The sequence below is a fragment of the Halichoerus grypus genome, chromosome 1 (genome assembly GCF_964656455.1).
Source record: "Halichoerus grypus chromosome 1, mHalGry1.hap1.1, whole genome shotgun sequence".
NCBI lineage: Eukaryota > Metazoa > Chordata > Mammalia > Carnivora > Phocidae > Halichoerus > Halichoerus grypus.
Genome location: NC_135712.1, coordinates 208,220,212 through 208,238,297, shown reverse-complemented (window position 1 = coordinate 208,238,297; position 18,086 = coordinate 208,220,212). Strand labels below are relative to the sequence as shown.

The following is an 18,086-nucleotide window of genomic DNA, read 5'->3' as shown; positions in this document are numbered from 1 at the left end:
GGGCAACAAGGAGAATAAATAGTTAACATAGCAATAAGTTAAAACTACAAGAAGCTAAATTCGGCAAAAAAGTACAAGAAAGTTAACTGGTGCCAGTTTATGTCTTTTTTTTTTTTCCTTTTTTTTTTTAAATCTCTTCTGTGTGTTTTTTTTTTTCTTCCTTTTTTTTTGTCGCTTTTTTCTCTTCTGTGTTTTTTTGTCGCTTTTTTGATTTTTTTTTTTTTCTTTTTGTTCCTTGCAGCAGAAGCTCCACAGACGTTTACTAACGAACACCGGGAGGGGTGGGGGAGAGAGAGCTGGGCAGTCAGACGGGGCCGTGGCCGGACACCAAACGCAGGGACTCCGGAGGAAGGGCGACTGAAGCTGAACTCGGGGTCTGTAATTCTCAGTTCCGACTGGGCCCGCTGCGGGGGGTGGGGGGCTGCGAGGGCTCCCAGGGGCTCCGGCCTTCGGCTTCTGTTGGAATTTTTTCTTTCTTTTTCTTTTTACTTTTTTTCTTTTTTTTCTTTTTTTCTTTTTTTTTTTTTTTTTACAAAGAATGAAAACTAGGGGAATGGAGAGCGTCTGGACTTTCCAGACAGAAGCCGGGGCTGGGGCTCAGGATGGGGGCTGCATCCACGGCCCTCAGGAGTTTGGAAAGACAGAAAAACCCAACAAACTGAAAAGGGGTGACAAGTGGGGGGGAGAAGGAATTCGGGGCTGGGCCTCTGGGCCCATCCACCCCGGGGTGGGGGCGGGGGCTGGAGGGAACAGCGGGTACTTCCTGCTGGGGAGGCCTTGGGGGAGGGGGAAGGCTCAGGGCCCAGCCTCCCCCCTCAGCCTCTGGGCCAGGGCCTCGGCCCAGGGAGGTTCAGCCCCGGGGACAGGGGGTCCTTTGGCCTCAAGTGTTGGGGGGGGCTGCCTCCAGCCCACCATGACGCCAAAAATGAGACGAGGTATCGTGTGTTTGGATGCATGGATGCTCTGTGTGTGCACGCCTGTGTTCGTGGGCGGCAGGGACCACTGATGAGCCAGGAGAGAGCTCTGCAGAGAACCTGGGGCCGGGCTGAGTGGGGCCACGCGTCCGCAGGAGACCCCGGCGGCCTAGCTGGAGGAAGTGGACTGGGCCAGGGTCTGGGCTATACCACCTCTCGCCTGGGCCTAAGGGATGCTATGGGCATGTCGTTGTCTCCTGGTGTTGTCTCTCTGCTTCTCCATGACTGGGTGTCTATAGATTTGTGTGTCCAAATGTCTATCTGTCTCTGCTCTCACGTGTCCACGTGGAAATGTTCGCATTCCGCATCCACCTGCGGCCGCATCTGCCCACGTCGGTGTTTGCCCGTGGCCACATTTGCTAGCCCCCCTGCTTCGGTCTCCTGTGATTATCCACGTGTGTGTCTGCGTGTCTGGGTCTGGCCCACGAGCTCCTGAAGGTGTCCGGGGCATGTCTCTGGGTCTGTCAGTGCTTCTGTGTGTCCCTGTGGGGTGTGTGTGTGTGTGTGTGTGTGTGTGTGTGTGTGTACGCGCGGGTGTGCACATGCCCCCGCGTGTCTTCGCGTGGCTGTGTTTCTCTGTGTGGCCCCGTGGACCCCCGGCCCCCAAGCCCTGCTCCCTGCCCCTGCCCCAGTTGGTAAACATAACCTGCCAAAATATTTTCTTTTTTTTTTTGTCTTTTTTTGTGTTTTTTTTTTTCAAGTTCAAGAATCCCCAGTAAAAATTCTCCACGAGGTCTTTTTTCCCTTTTTACAAAAATAGAGTTTTTCTTCCCCTCCCACCCCCCCTTTTTTTTTCATTTTGTTTCTGTTTCCAGCCCCTCCCCCTGCTCCTCACACTCCATCCAGGGGCTCTGGGCCAGGGATGCCCACACCCCTCCTCCGTTTCGCTTTTTTGGGGATTTTTAAACCTGTTCCCCCTCCCCTCAGGCTCATCTAGGTGTTGGGGAGGCCTGGGCAAGGGGGTCTGGGAGGGCACCCCCAGCGTCCCCGCAAAGCCATCCCGTGGAGGGTGGTTGAAGGTGGGGTGGGGGCACATCTCTGCTTTCTTTTTAGCCGAAAAAAGAAACAAAAACCATCGCCATGAACAAAACCAAGACGAGAGAGTGAACAGCCCAGCCTGGGGTGGGGGCAGGAGGACGGGGTGGGGGACCCCCCGGCACCCCCCATTCCCTGCAGACTCTCCCACCCCGAGTGCTCACCCTGTGGCTTCCGCAGGGACGCGGGGCCCTCGTGCCGTCGGTGGTCTGCCTGCGCTGTCTCTCTCGGGGCCCCTGTCTCTCTCTTTCTCTCTCTCTCTGCTGCCCGGGGAGGGTGGGGAGGGCGGGCGGCGGCGGCGGCTCAGGCCTTGTGCTGTTTGCTGGTCTTGAAGGACACCTGCAGCACGCGCTCGCCCAGGCGGTAGCCGTTGAGGCTGGCGATGGCCATGGCCGCTTCGTCGTAGTTGGTCATCGTGACGAAGCCAAAGCCCTTGCACTTGTTGGTGGTGAAGTCGCGGATGACCTTGACGTTGGTGACCGCCCCGAAGGGCCCGAACAGCTGCCACAGCACACTCTCGTCCGCCTCCGGCGACAGGTTGTACACGAAGATACACCAGCCGGCGCCCGCCGCGCCCCCCGACAGGCCCACGCCCGCCAGGCCGCTCATGCCGTCGATGGCGATGGGGGAGAACCTGGCGATGAGCGACAGGGGACTACTTTGGGGGTCACGCGGGCTCTGCCCTGACCCCCGGCACACCCCTGAGCCCCCGGGACCCCTGACGCCGGCCGTGCCGTGACCCTGCCATGGCCTCATGACCTCCGCCTCTGACCCGACCTGAATCTGCATCCCCCCCGTAGCCCTGGCCTGACTTCTGACCTGCCCTGAAGGTCAGGCCCTCCCCCACAAGCCCTGCTGGGAGCCCCCATCTACACCCTGACCCCCTAACCTCTGAGCCTACGGGAGCCTGGCCCCTTCCCCACTCCTGGCCAACTACCCCTCCCTTGGCACACTTTCCCCCCACCGCCCCCACCCTGCCACCCCTCCTCGGCTAGAGGCCCACCAGGCGGGGAGTGCGGCTGGGGAAGCACCACCCTCCACGATAACGCAGTCCGCTGCCTTCCTCTGCCCCTTACCGGCTTTTTCCTGCTCGGATTGCGTATTTAGGATCCGCTCCCCTTTCCCTGCAAGGTTTGCTCCCTGCGGTGCCCCAGCCCAGAACAGCCCCCGAGCACCGCCGCGACCCGGAAGGTTTGTTGACTGACTGACGGAGGGACCGGGTGAATGAACAGGATTGGCTCCACCCTCGTTCCTCACTGCCTCCCTACCTTCCCAGGCCTCGCTGCGCTCAGGGGGAGCCCCAGTGGGGAGGAACACTTGCTCACTGGCACCTTGGTCATGTCAGCGGTCTCACCGGGGTCCCCGTCACCCCTTCCCCCTTCACAGCCCTGTTCGCTGTTCCTGTCTCCTTCCCCACTAGACTGAGATAATGAATAACAGTAACAATAATCACAAGAGCGGCTACCTTTTATTGAGCGCTCACTACGTGCCAAGCACTGTGCTCAATGTCATTTCGTCTCCATGAGAGACCAAGTCTGGCTGAGCCACCTTGGGTCCCCAGCCCCGAGCCCAGCGCCCGGCACTCAGTGTGTGCTCAACAGCTCTCGATGCAGTAAACACAGGGAGCCCTCCCAGGGTCAGGGATGTGGACAACGTCATGCGGGCCTCAAGATCCATCCCAGACTAGGGGCTAAAAGGGGGTATTCTGTGACCCTCAGCAAAGACCATCGACAGTGGCAGATGGAACGCAGACTTAGCGTGGGAACCCAGGAGCATGGCCATGACCAGACCCATGACTGTGACCCCTTCCCTGGGCTGGAGAGCGCCCCGGACAGGCCCTCCCAGGCCCAAATTCCGTAGTAGCTCTTTCTAGGCATTTACTAGGCTCCATAGCCCCTCTCTTAATGGACATGCTACTCCCAGACGCCAGACAGGGGGGCAGACGCAGCTAAGCTGGCTGTCCCAGTGGGGAGGTGGGGGAGGGGAGCACTGGGGCAAGAGTCCAAGGAGGGACAGTGGGGAGCTGGGGGCAGCGGGGCGGGGGCACTGTTACCTCTTGACTCCGTAGGCCATGTTGAGCAAATTATCCAGCCTGTGGAAGCAGAAAGGGTGGTCACCCGTGGCCTCCGGGCACACCCCCGGCTGTGACGCTGGCCGGGCCCAGCCTGACTGCCCTCCCCGCCCCCACCCAGCAGGCCAGCAGCCCGGCCCTGCCCCCACCCGCCTGCTCCCCGCCCGGCTGGACACCGCCTGGCACGGAACCGTGCTCACTCGGGCACTGCCTCTCGCCTGCCCTGCCGCTGCCTGGCCTGCACCCGTGTCCTGTCCCGCCCAGCCCCACTCGCCTGCCCCCACCCTGCGGGGCTCAGGTCCCCAGAAGGGGAATTTCAAGTCTCTTTGGGGCAGTGTCTCGTCTGGGCAAGTGCCTCAAGGTCCCTGTTCCTAAAATACAGGCAAGGCAAGCTCCGTTCTCATGAGTATAGATACCTGGGGGCACACAGCGCGGGAGGCCCATCCCCAAGAGGGGGGGGGGCCCAATCAGGTGACTGTAAAATGCTTTTTTTGTTTTTTGACTCTAAAATTCTTTTTTTTTTTTTTTAAAGATTTTATTTATTTTTTTGACAGAGACACAGCGAGAGAGGGAACACAAGCAGGGGGAGTGGGAGAGGGAGAAGTAGGCTTCCCGCTGAGCAGGGAGCCCGATGCGGGGCTCGATCCCAGGACCCTGGGACCATGACCTGAGCCGAAGGCAGACGCTTAACGACGGAGCCACCCAGGCGCCCCGATTTTTGACTCTAAAATTCTTAACACCGAGGGCGCCTGGGTGGCTCAGTCGGTTAAGCATCTGCCTTCGGCTCAGGTCGTGATCCCGGGGTCCTGGGATCGACCCCCCTGCATTGAGCTCCCTGCTCAGCTGGGAGTCTGCTTCTCCTTCTCCCTCTGCCCCTCCCCACTCCTGGCTTGCACTCTCTCCCCCTCTCTCTCTAATAGATCTTTACAAAAAGTAAATAAAACTCTTCACGCCGATAGTGCCCCTCATCGTGCCCTGCATACATTGAGTGCCTGCTGTGTACAAGGGCTTGGCCTCAGCATCTGACTGACCCACACATTTCCCCTTTGCTGCCCTCAGTGGCCCCAGCGTGTGGACACCCTCCCAGCGTCCTTCTGCCCTGCAGGAATGGGGTTCAGGGAGGGTGGCGGCAGGCTTGGGCCCCCAGCATGGGGGGGGTCTAGGGTGCCTGGGGGCGGGGTGGCAGGGGGTTTACCGGAAGCGCTGCGTCTGATGGTGCAGGGGGCCTGCGTAGCGCCGGGCTGACGACTGGTAGAGGTGAGTGAGCAGGGCCTGCCCAGTCTTCTGACTCGGGTTGTTGGCGAACTTGACCGTGATGGGCTCTGCCGCGCCCAGCGGCTTCTGCCCGTTCAGTCCTTTGATGGCCTCCTCAGCCTCAATCCTCTTGTCGAAGCGGATGAATCCCACACCCCGAGAGACGCCTGCCAGGGAGTGAGGGCGTCATGAGGACCCTGCCCCGTCCCGTGACCCCCTTACCCGTTTCTCTCCCCACCATCTCCATTTTGGTCCCACCTCCATGCCTTTGCCCGGTGCCCTGCCAAGTTAATCGTCCCCGGCGGCCTGACCTGTGACCTGGTCCACCAGGATGCGAGAAGTGATGATGCGGCCATACTGGGAGAAGAGCTGCTCCATTTCTTTCTGGCTCATGGTCTTGGGGAGTCCACTGACATACAGGTTAGCATCTCGGATGGATGCAGAACTGGGTCGGGCATAGGACACCTGGGGGGGACGGGCAGGTGGACAGAGGTGAAGGGAAGACCCATTTCACAGATGGGGAGAGTGAGGCCACGTCCTGACCACCAGCGAGCGGCAGAAGTGCCTCATCTGTTCACTCAATAAATCTCTCTCAAGTAGTCTCCGTGGGTGGCGCCGGCCAGGGCTTGAGGGAGGGGACACGGCTGTGGCCGATAATGTGGCCCAGCCTACATAAAAGGGTGAGGGAAACCTGTCGCTGGGCCCCGGGGGGCAGATGTCACCTTGAGGACCTCGAGTCCCTAGCTCCTGCTCTCACACCATACATTCCGTCAACATGACATTTCCCGCTCCTTTGGAAAGTGAGCTCGGGACTCTGGCCCTTCTCTTTCTGACCACATTGGGGCCCTCAGGGTCACTCAGGTCTTTAGCCGCCAGCTCGATGCTGATGACTCCCAAATGTCTGTCCCCAGTGTGGGCCTGAACCCCAAGCTGCATACCTGTGCGAAACCTGCCTCTGGGCGCCCCCCGAGGTCTCACAGGGGATCACACTCAGTGAAGCTGCATCCAGCTCCCAACTGTCCCCCAGCTTGCTCCAGTTCAGTAACAGTAGCTTCGTCCTCCTGGGTGCTCAGGTTCCCCAGCCTCCGTTGTCCCTGATGCCCATCTTTCACACCCACATCTAATCCACCATCGATCCTTCCTCATTACCCGGAATCCACACACTTTCCCCCACTTCCACTGCTGCATCCTGGCCCACCTCCCACCCTTGCTCACCCAGACCAGTACAACAGCCTCTACCCCACTCCCACCCTAACCTCCCCAGGCTCTTTCCTCCATGGCTGCCAGAGGGCGCCTGTGAGCAACTGAGTCAGGGCACATCCTTCCTCTGCTCAGAACCTTCTGTGGCTCTCACCTTCCCCAGAGTAAAAGTCCTTCTCACAGCCCACAAGGCCCTGCACAACCTGCCCATCACCCCACCCCCTCACCCTCCTCTCTGCCCAGAACTGCTCTGTTTCAGCCACACCAGTCTCCTCCGTGTTCCCCAGACACACCAGGCACACCCCAGCCTCAGGACCTTTGCTCTGGCTGTTCCCCTCAGCCTGGAACACCCTTCCTCTCCTTTCTTCTTCCAGTCTCAACTGAAATGTCCTCCCGTCCTCTTCCATCTGAATTTGGTCCTCCGCCCCTACCCGCCTCCCACCCTCAACTCTCTCCAAGCACTTCTCTCAGTGGTGAATTAGACACGTTTTAGTACGATCATTGGATTTGTGTCATTAATTACGGTCCAGCCCAACAATGAAACTCTCTGCAGCTGTTTAAAAAATGGTGGACGTGTATATTTATTTCCCAGAAACAGTGGTGAGTATTGTAAACTGGGGGAAAGAAAAGTCCATTTACAGAGCACCCGGTTGTGTGACCCCATCTCATTGTGTGCTTATCCGTGTCCTGGAAACACAGTCTGGAGGGGCCGCCCCCAGATGCTAACAGGTTGACCTATGGCTGGTGGAGGTACCGGGGGGCACGAGCTTCTCTTCCCACTCATTTCTGCTACTGTCTATTTTCAGTATCCTTCTAAATTAACCTCTGGGTAGATAAGGGTCGTTGTCAAAGGTCTGCCTTTTGTTTGGTGTGGTGAGTTGTGGGGGCAGAGCACTTCATTAGAAACACTAATTAAAAAACTAACAAAAGGAGCACACGGGGCCAGGGCTGGCTCATGGTGAGGGCACTCCTGGGCCGGAGGTAGAGGGGTCCTAATTCATGCAATTGTGCACACCTGGGGTCCTCCAAGGAAACAAACACAAACACAGCAGCTGCTCTTCTTCCCGGGTAATATGAATTCAAAATCATGGCCACATACTCCATGGTTTCCACTCTGTCCCACGGGGCTGTGAGTTTTGAGGGGTGAGGGCTTGTTGATGAATCAGAGTTAGGGGTGAGGGAAAAACAAGCCTCAGCTCCTGGGTGGGCGTTTGGGGTAATCAGGGGTCATTTGAGGCACCGAGTAGGTCTTTGGGGGTCTTTCCCATCCCCCCCAGGATGGGGGCTGACCCAGGTCCCTCAGCTGGGTGTGGGCTCGGCCACACCCCCTCACCGGGACACGATGGGGGCAAGGTCTGCCAGAGCACCCGGTCGGGACCAACCATACAACGGTGCCGCCCAGGCGGACACACAAACACAGCCCCGGTGCCTACACCAGCCAAAGGGTGACTCAAGGCTGCGAAGACATTCCTAGAGGCTCTGGGGGTCTCGGATAATTACAGTAAGAGTCGCAGAACCACACACCTGTCACCACCACACAAGCCCCCATCCTGAATTGGGCACAGGTAGACCCACCCACACAGCCCCACCAGGTCACAGTTGTCACAAAGCACCGGTGCAATAAAAACGGCGTCCCACAAACACAATGGCTCACAGCCCAGGGTATCACACACACACACACACACACTGCATGGCATGCATACAGTGGCCCTCTGGATTTGTCACTCTCATGCCCCAGGGCTTCTGAGTCTAGTTGGCATGGAGGGACCCATTAGGTCATGACCTCATCCTCCCCAACAACGCACAATGGGAAGAGGAAGAGATTCCTGCACCTCTGTTCCCAGAGAGAACGGGGGCCAGATGGGCACCCCTAGCTCAGCCTCCCCCAAGGTTCCAGAGCAGATTTGTGGGGCAGAGTCCAGACACCCCCAGGGGAACCTAGAGAGGGGGGTTTCCATGGCGATCCCCCCCCAGGGAATCTGGGCTAGCAGAGTCCCAGCTGCAGCTGCTTAGAGGGGAGGTCATGGGGGAGGGGCGTTGCACAAAGGTGGGGGAGGGCTCGCCCCTAATCCCGCCCTCCCAGACCCTAATTAGGCTCCAGATGGCAGATGGGCCCCCACCCCTCCCCCATTTCCATGACAAAGGCAAGGGGGACTGCCCACCAGACCCTGGTCACTCTTCTACTGCCAAAGGCATGGCTACCTCCCTGAGCCACCAGAGAATGCGGAGCTGATATTCTCACTGACAAATAAGGAAACTGAGTTTCAGAGAGGCAGAGCCACTAGGCCCCGGGTGCCCAGCTAGGAACTCTTGGGGGAGAGTTTGAACCACTCAGGGGATGAGCCATGGAGAAGGATGGGTGGCAGTGGGGAAAAGGGTGTGTGGGAAGGGTGGCTGGCTGTAGGGTTTGAGTGGCCATGAAGGGGGCAGTCCAAGAGGGCGGTAATAAGGGGGATAGGGGACAGTTGCAGATGGGCAGCCATGGGGGACGGGCAGCAGAGGGAAATGAAGGCACTAACCTTGATGGTCTTCGTCTGCAGTTTGAGGCCGTTGAGGGTGTTGATGGCTTTGTCTGCATCGTTGGGATCAGAGTAGTTCACAAACCCATAACCGAGGCTCTGCCCTGTGGGCAGGACCAGGATGATGACCTCCCCAGACCTACCAGTGTCCTCCCAGACCCAGTCCTGAGAGGCTGACTGCCATCACTCAAGGTTATGAGAATCAAGAGCCTCACCTTACTGTTCCCCGAGAGTACTACCTTGTCCCCAGGACACCTCAGATCCCCCAGAGTCCTGCCTGCCCCCCATCACCCCTGAGATACCCTACCAGGGGTCACACCTGTCTCCCCATCACACCTCAGATCCCCCAGGGTGCTACCTGCCCCCGTCACACCTGTACTCCTGGGACTACCACCTCTGTCCCCTCCCTCCCCACCTGCCAACAGCCACACCTGTGATCTTATCCCGAACCAACTTGCAGGATTCGATGTCACCAATGCTGCCGAAGAGACTCTTGAACTCGTCCTGGGTCATGTTCTGGGGCAGGTAGTTGACAATGAGGTTGGTCTTGCTGTCATCAGTGGCTCCGTTTGTACCAAGGAGTGGCCCGTTGGGCAGGGCCGGGCCGGCCGGGCCCCCCGCCACCTGAGACTCCATGGCCCCGAGTATCTGCTGGAGACAACAGGCCACACCTGCTCACGGCCCAGTCCCTACACAGGCATCAGTGGGAGTGAGGGGGGGGCTCAGTGGTGATGGATTAGCCATGTCTGACATGGGCTTAAACATGGAGAGAGGACAAGTATTATTCTAATAATCCCTTCCACTCCTTCAGCATCAAGCAAGCACCTTATGTGTGATTTTACTGTGAAAAATTCCATATACAGATGCCATATATGTCTGTTTGCTATGTTTGCCTGTTTGTCTAAAATCAGTTTGTGCATTTGTAGAATAATAAGATGAACACTTTTGTCTTCAGAATAAGAAATGTAATATTTTTATTAGCTTTGAAGTCCTCATAAGCTCCTCCCTGACCATGTACTGCCCTTCTCCCACCAAAGGGAATTCCTATCCCAAATGTGTTAATATTTCTTTTGCTTTGTGCATAATTTTCCCACTAGGCATTTACACCCTCCTCAGTTTTTCCACTGAGCTATTTTTTATTATTTTTCAAAAATGTATTTATTTGAGAGAGACAGAAGAGGGGCAGAGGAAGAGGAAGAGAGAGCATCTCAAGCAGACTCCCCCCCACCCAGCACTGAGCCTGATGTGGGGCTCGATCCCATGACCCTGAGATCACAACCTGAGCTGAAATCAGGAGTCAGATGCCCAACCCACTGAGCCACCCAGGAGCCCCTATTATTTTTTTTTTAAAGATTTTATTTTTAAGGGGCACCTGGGTGGCTCAGTTGGTTAAGCATCTTCCTTCGGCTCAGGTCATGATCCTGGGGTCCTGGGATTGAGCCCCGCATCCGACACCCTGCTCAGCGGGGAGTATGCTTCTCCCTCTGCCTCTCCCCCAGCTTGTGCTCTCTCTCCCTCGAATAAAAAATAAGGGCGCCTGGGTGGTTCAGTTGGTTAAGCGTCTGCCTTCGGCTTGGGTCGTGGTCCCAGGGTCCTGGGATCGAGCCCCACGTTGGGGCTCCCTGCTCGGCGGGGAGTCTGCTTCTGCTTCTCCCTCTCCCTCTGCCCTTCCCCCTGCTCGTACTCTCTCTCTCTCTCCAATAAATGAATAGAATCTTTAAAAAATAACAATAACAATAAAAATAAATAAAATCTTTAAAAAATATATTTTATGTTTAAGCAATCTCTACACCAAATGTGGGGCTCAACTCATAATCCTGAGATCAAGAGTTGCATGCTCTACTGATGGAGGCAGCTAGGTGCCCCTGAGCTATTTAAACGTATAACATAATAACACCAGCAAATAATGACAGTTTTATTTATCTCCAATCTATACCTGTTATTTATTTTTCTTGTCTTATTGCAGGGGATACAGTGTGATAGTGGCTTTTTTATTCATGATGTTAAAGGAAATGTTTTAAAATATTTCACAGCTAAATTTGATTTTTGCTGTGGGTTTTCACTTATGAATGTTTAATTTTATTCTTAGTATCCTAACAAGATTTTTTTTTAAAGAATGGATGTTGAGTTTTATTTAACGTTTTTTTCCTACATCCATTTTTTAATAATTGACATATAATATTACATTAGCTTCAGGTGCATAACATAATGACTCAATATTTGTATATATTGCAAAATTATCTCCACAATAAGTCTAGTTAACAACCATCATCAAATATAGTTATAATTTTTTTTCCTGTGATGAGAAATTCTAAGATCTACTTCCTTAGCAATTTTCAAATATATTCTACATCTATTTTATGTATAAGGACCACACAGAGAAGAATTTTAAAGCCACATCTGGGCTCAGCAGGAAACAGTGCTGGGATTATCTGTCATGGGCCTGGGAAGGTAAAGTAGTCAGCATTTCCTTAGGTATTCTTCAATGGCATGGTTGGCAGATGGGTTGCCCTCACTTGAAAAATCAAATCGATTGGTAGGGTTTTCCAAAAGGGATGAATTAGGAAGGATTAGAAGCCATATTCAGTTTCAGCAGGAGAGATCACTGTGATTGATTAGCAATGTCTTTGAGGCTACAGAATTAGAAAGAGTCAGCAGTACACTTCATCTCAGCCATCCCTGACCCAAAATACAATACCATACTTGTTCCCAAATATTGGGCCTACTGTGTGCCAGGCACAGTGCAAAACCCACTACACGCAATGTTTTGTTTTTTCTTATTCACAACCACCCTGAAAAGAGAGCTTAATTTCCCCTGCTTAACAGATGCTATGAACTGGATGCCTGTGTCCCCTCAAATTCATATGTTGAAAACTTAATCCCCAGTGTGATGGTATTTGGATGTGGAGCCTTTGGGAGGTAATTAGGTCATGAGGATGGAGCCCTCATGAATGGGATTCATGTCCTTACAAAAAGGGACAAGAGAGGGGCGCTTGAGGGGCTCAGTCAGTTATGCGTCTGCCTTAGGCTCAGGTCATGATTCCAGGGTCCTGGGATGGAGCCCCACATCGGGCTCCTTGCTTCTCTCTCTTCCTCTGCCTCTCCCCCCCAGCTCATTTTTTCTCTCTCTCTCAAATAAATAAAATAAAATCTTAAAAAAAAAAAAGGGGACAGGAGAGAGATGATCTCTCTTTCCACCATGTGAGGACACAGCAAGAAGATGTCCATCTGCAAAGCAGGGAGCAAGTCCTTACTAGGAACCAACTCAGCTGGCACCTTGATCTTGGACTTCCCAGCCTCCAGAAGATTTATGAGAAATAACTGTTGTTTAAGCCCCCCAGTTTATGGTATTTTGTTAGAGCAGCCCGAGCTGACTAAGACAGATGAGGAAAGTGAAGTTCAGCGATGTTTTAAAAATTACTAAAGCTCATGCAGCTTATAAACGGCGAAACGGATTTGCACAGGAGCTTTTCTGATCCAGAGTCTGTATTTTCAACTTCCACTGCCAATGGAAGAATAGTGCTAGTTCTAACATTTCTCAGCTGTGTGTCCTCGGGTAGGCTCCATAATGCTTCTGGGCCTCTGCTCCGCTTTGCTGCAAACTCCGAGTTATTGGCACAGTGACCCCAGGGAAGGATCTAAAGCCACACATGGGTGCAGCTGGAATGCATTCTGGGATCAGGTCTGCCATGGGCACGATCACAGGAAGCAGCTTGTCATGTCTGCCAAGCCTCGTAATACCTGCTATTAATACTGGTCCTGCCCCATTGACATCTTCTGTGTGCTTCCAGGCATCATTTCACTTATTTCTCCCAATCATCTTTAGAGACAGCAACACATTCTCCATTTTATAAGGGAAGCAACCGAGCTCAGAGATGTTGAGCGATATCAATGGGGAATTCGCTTTCAAACCTGGCTATGTTGGACTTCAGAGCTGTTTTTAATGACAGTGACCAATGCATGGGGGAGCTCTGCCACCTTATAGGTATGTGTCCTCAGGGATGATCTTAGCTCTTCTTTGAGCCTCTGTTTCCTTTCCATGTATTCTTATTATAGGGGTGGCATGGAGGAGGGTCAACTCCCCTGCATTTCCAGTTGGCTGAGAGTGGATGTCCGGGGGCTTCCGGGAGAGTTATTCTGAAACCTCATCCAGACTGAGCAGGAACACTGGGTTGATTAACAATGTCTGCCTCAGGCACCTGCCATAAAGCGAGAATGCACGCTACAGATCTGTATCCAGTTTCATAAGGTTAATACTTTACCGATGGCCATGTATCAAGGCCCTGCTGTGTGCCAGACAAAATCCTTTATGTGAAAATTTCCGGGCAATTCTTCCAACACTGAACATTATGGGACTCTTTTCTTCATTTACCAGAAGAGGAAACTGAACCTCAATGAAGGGGTAGGGATTTACACAAGGCTGGATAGCATGCAAATGGTGGATCAAGAATTCAAATCCGGAGCTTGGACGTCAGAGCCCACTTTACTAAGAAAAAAAGCCAATAATAGTAAAAAATAACAGCAAAGTGAAACTGAGCTCCTACTCTACACCTAGCCCAGGCATCACTACATTTAAGCCTACTCTGTTGGCTGAGTCTACCCATTCAATTCAACAAACATTTACTGGGTGCCACCATGTGCTGGCTTCTGGCTCCAACCTCCTCACTGTGTATCCTGTAACACTCACACTGCCTCTCTGGGCCTCGGTCCCTCCACTAAAGATATGGCACCGAGGTTCCCCACGCACAAAGATGGATTCTGAATTCCCTTCTGGGCTCGGAAAACTAGAGTTCTGTGACTGGTTGGTGATATCTGCTACGGGAGAGCCCCCCCCAATAATTAGCAGTACACAGAACACTGTTTCAGGACACAGCAGGTTTCAGCTTCAGAACCCCTACTATGTGCCAGGCACTGTGCAGGTGCAAAGGTTTCACTGACTTCCCACAACTACACTGAAAGCTGGAGATCATCTTCTCCATTTCTCAGGTGGAGAAACTGAGGGTCAGAGGGACCTGTGATTTGCCTGGGAGTGACCGGCGGCGGAGGTAGTGATGAAGTCTGACTACTGCTGATCTGATTATCCCAGAGCCTACAGAGCCACCCCAAATGTCCTCAACTTGGATGGGGTTAAAAGGTAATTGGGATCTTGAGACCCAGCCTACTAATCTCCCCAGCACCCCATCTCCCTCCCATCTGTGCCAGAGCTTAGCAGGATCAGTGTCGCGTTTCCTCTGCAGCTCAGCCGGCTGAGCCGCTAATAGGGATCGGATTGGTGGAGACCACACCCGCCCGGCCCCAGCCCACAGCAAATGCGTGGCCTGGGATGACTCACGGATCACAGGGACCTTGGAGGGCTGTCCCAGGTCAGGAGTGGAGGGGTGAAGTCAGAGGGGAGGAGGGTAGACCCAAGACGGGGAGGCAGAGACCAACTGGGAGCAATGGAGCCTTCCCTCCCAGTCTCTCCAGTTCTTCCTCTGGATCTCTCTCTCTTTCTGTTTCTCTCTTCCTCTTTTCCCTGCTTCTCTGTCCTTCTCTCCCCTCTGAACCCATCTGTCTCCCCCTCCTTCTCTCTGCCACTCTTTCTTCAACTCTTTTGCACCATTGCACATACATGACATATGGATTTTGCAGGGAACACACCAGAGGTCACTTGCTCTGTAGACCCTCCTGTGACTGACCCCTTTGGCCCCAGTCACAGTGATAGATGCCTGGGTACTGGCCACAATAGGGCATTGAGTGGCTATGCGTGGTAAGGCTGGGCTACCACGTGGTGCTAACTAGGCCTCCCCCTTCTGGGCCCTTCTCCCTCCATGTAGGGCCCTCACAGTCTCAATTTATCCCCTCACTTCCTCCCAGCCTGTCCCCATGGTGGACTTCTGCCTGAGTGCCCTCCAGGGGAGTAACCAGGCCTTCCAGGGCTTCAAGGCCCTTGTGTGACCTCTGACCACACCCTCGCCCCTTTGTGCATCAGTTTCCCTCTTTCAAATGAAGGAACAGATCAGAGGAATGGATGCTGGACTGCTGTGGGGGTTCTGAGGGTCGTCAGGAGGCTGCACTCACGTTCCTGCCCCTGGGTTAGCAGCCTGAGGCCCAGAGAGGGGAGGGAGCCTGCCTAAGGTCACACAGCAGGGAAGCATGGCCTCTCCGGCCTCCTTTCTCCGAGCCAGGTGGGCGGGTCCCAGGGTCCCACGCAGGGAGGGAGTGCTGAGCATCCCTCCACCCACTGTGCTCGCCACGACTCCAAGAGAGACACCACTCCAAGAAGAGGCCCAGAAAGAGACACAGTGCACAGAGACACACACACACACACACACACACAGACCGGAAAGACAGTAAGTACAGAAGAAGGAGGCCTGGGCGCTGGGACCAGACAAAGGACGCGCGGCGGCGCGGGGAGCGGAGTCGCGCGGCGGGGGCGGGGGTGGAGCCGGGGTGGGGCTAGGACTGGCCAGCCCCGCCCCCGGGATACGCCCGGGTTGCCGAGTGGAAATCCGAGGGCTCGGGCGAGGCCGGGCCCTGGGGGCCCCAGGGGGCGGGGTCCAGATGGGCGGGGCAGGGGCGTGGTTATACAGGGCGTGGCCGGGCGTGGCCGCGGGCTCGGGAGCTGACCAGCTCAGTGGTTGCTGAAAGCACCGGGAGTGGGGCGAGCGGCGCGGGCGGGCGGGCGCTCTCAAGGTCACCCCGAGGCCCAGTGCCTTGGCGGGGTGGGGCGCCTGGACCTGGCCTAGGAGACATCCCTGAGCTCCTTACCCCATCCCCCGTGGGGCGGGGGCCCAGGAGTCAAGAAGCACCCACCCCCCCCGCGGGCCCTCCTCTCCCCTCCCCCTCCCCGAAGCCTGAGGCGCCCGCGCGAGGCTACGGCCCGCTAAGAAGCTCCGAGAAACAAAGGGACGCGGCAGCAGCGGCGGCGGGCCCGCGGGGCCTCCGGGCGCGCCCCCTCCTCTCCCCTCCCCGCTTGCCGCAAGGTCGACGGGCTCGAGGACGAGACGCCCGGCTCCCCGGGCGCGGTCAGGGCCCGGGGAGCGGATCCGACGCCACCCGCTTTCCTGGGGTTCTCGGGGACGGCTTGCCGCCTTGTCCTGGCCCAGCACCAGTGATTGGGGCCCTGCGTTTGCCTGGGCGGCCTGCGGGGTCCGGGCCTGGATGGAGAAGGCATCCTCCGCTGCTGCGGCCCCTCCCCCATCAGGCCTGCTGGAGGGGGGCTATCCCGCCCCCAGGGCGCCATAGGACGCCTCCCCGAACCAGAGTTCGGCTCCCTAAGGCCTCTCAGGCCAGACTCTATGCGCCCCCAGCACTCTGGGTGCGGCCCAACCCACTCTCAGGCCCCGAGGCTCGGTCCTACCCCCCCACCGGGGCCTAGCTAGGCCTGGTCCTACCCCCCCACCCCCCACCCCGCCATCTCCGCGGAACCTGTGCCTAACCGCTCCCCAACCAGGTTCCATCTCAGCGACAAGGGAATACCTACAGTGACCATTCTTGTGTGCCCGGCGGGCGCGGTCCGTGTTGAGGGCGGCTCCGGGGGTCGTGCACTCCTTGGGGGGCGCTCGATGCTCACGCCGGGGTCCTGCCCGGGCGGCCTCTGACGCGGCCGCTGCAGAGGTGTAGATGAAGGCGGCGGCTCCCTCGAGGGCCGGGGACGGGCCCGAGCCCGAGGACGCGCGCGCGGATAGCCGGGCCCCGGGGTGGCCTGCGGGCGGCAGGGGATGGAAAGAGGGAGCGGGCGCGGGATTGAGAACGCCCCCTGCGCGGCCCCGCGGGGCCCGGGGAGGTTGAGCTTCCTGACAGAGATCGCGGCGCTCTGCCTTTCGCGGCCGCCCCTCGGCCGGGCTTGTCCGGTCCTGGATGCTCAGTCCTCTCCCCTCGCCCGCCCTCCCTCCCACCCTCCAGCCCGCGCTGCGCGCTCCGCGCTCTGGGCCGCGACGCCGCCGCCCCCAGCCCTTTATAGGAGCAGCTGCCAGAGCCGGCGTCGCTTATTGGCTGCGGCAGCTGAGCCCCGCCTCCTCCCGGCGCCCGACGGCGCGGCAGGTGGAAGCGAGCACGCGCTGGCTGGGACTCCGCACCCCCAAAAAGCACGCCCTGGGGGCTCGGGTTGCCAGATTCGGGCCCCCTTGCCCCCGTGGACCCTGCTTCCTGCATTGCCGCCCCTTCTTGGGCGGGCTTTCTGCCGGAAAGACAGGGACGGCTCCCCTCCTGGGTCCAACACCCTGAGCTCTTAGAGCGAAGAGAGCGAGGAGATATCGGTGGCCCGATTGGACGAACTTCCGGAGTTGCTGTCCACCAAGAAAACTGGAAAGGGACGAGGAACCGAGATTTCTATAAGCAGAGACCCAGGTCCCCAGATTTGGGGGCAGCAGGTGTAGCCTCCCAAGACCAATGGAGAAAGGTGGGGGTGGCAGGGCCTCTCGTCTGCCTGCAGAAGGAACTGGGACCCTGCGGCTTTTGAGTGGGCTAGGTTCAAAAGGTTCGTTAGAAAGGTGGGGACTGGCACCCCGCAGTGCAAGGGCACTCAGCACTTATCCAAGGGGGGGGTGAAGAAGTTTGGGGCTTAGAATTCCAGGCCAAACCCACTGGCGCCCTGCTGTTCCGGGAAACCACCGGGCCTTCTCAGACGCCATAAATTTTGGGTGGGTGGATCTGTTGTATAAATGTCCTGGCTTTCCAGGCTCGGGATTGGCCTGCTTGTGGAGTCACGCTTCTTCTCAGCTAGGGGGAATCTGGCTTCTCTCTTAGGCAATAGCGGTTGGTGCAGCCTCCTCTGGTGCGCGGGCTCAAGGGCACGTTTACGTCGGGACGGCTATCAGGCGAGAGGAAATGTTCTCACTAGGGCAGGGTCGCTTTCGACTGAGACTTCAGCACCACAGACAGCGGCCCGACGGTCTGGCCGAGGGCGCTGCAGGCTGGGTAGCACCGGGCCCTTCGTCCGGGAGTCGCAGCCTCCACCGTATCCTCGTCCCTGTACGCCCTTTTAGGTTCCAGACTGTCCGAGAATGCCATCAAACAGAGTGAGGAGAGCCTAATTTGACCAATCAGAGA

The 18,086-nt window shown here is 56.5% G+C and overlaps 1 protein-coding gene across 3 annotated transcripts; it reads right to left on the bottom strand.

Moving 5' to 3' along the window:
- Window positions 1-96: 96 nt before the first annotated feature.
- On the bottom strand, window positions 97-16,920 carry ELAVL3 (ELAV like RNA binding protein 3). 3 transcript variants are annotated; one of them, XM_036088886.2, is made up of 7 exons: window positions 16,519-16,920; window positions 9,485-9,704; window positions 9,054-9,157; window positions 5,646-5,799; window positions 5,276-5,501; window positions 4,063-4,101; window positions 97-2,664 (listed from the first exon to the last, which is right to left on the bottom strand). In XM_036088886.2, exons 1-7 carry the CDS (start codon window positions 16,525-16,527, stop codon window positions 2,313-2,315), a joined length of 1,104 nt encoding a protein of 367 aa, XP_035944779.1. In that variant the 5' UTR covers window positions 16,528-16,920; the 3' UTR covers window positions 97-2,312. The 3 variants fall into 3 exon arrangements, with proteins under 3 accessions (XP_035944779.1, XP_035944782.1, XP_035944781.1); XM_036088889.2 differs by having other exon boundaries at window positions 97-2,643; XM_036088888.2 differs by having other exon boundaries at window positions 9,485-9,701.
- Window positions 16,921-18,086: the final 1,166 nt, after the last annotated feature.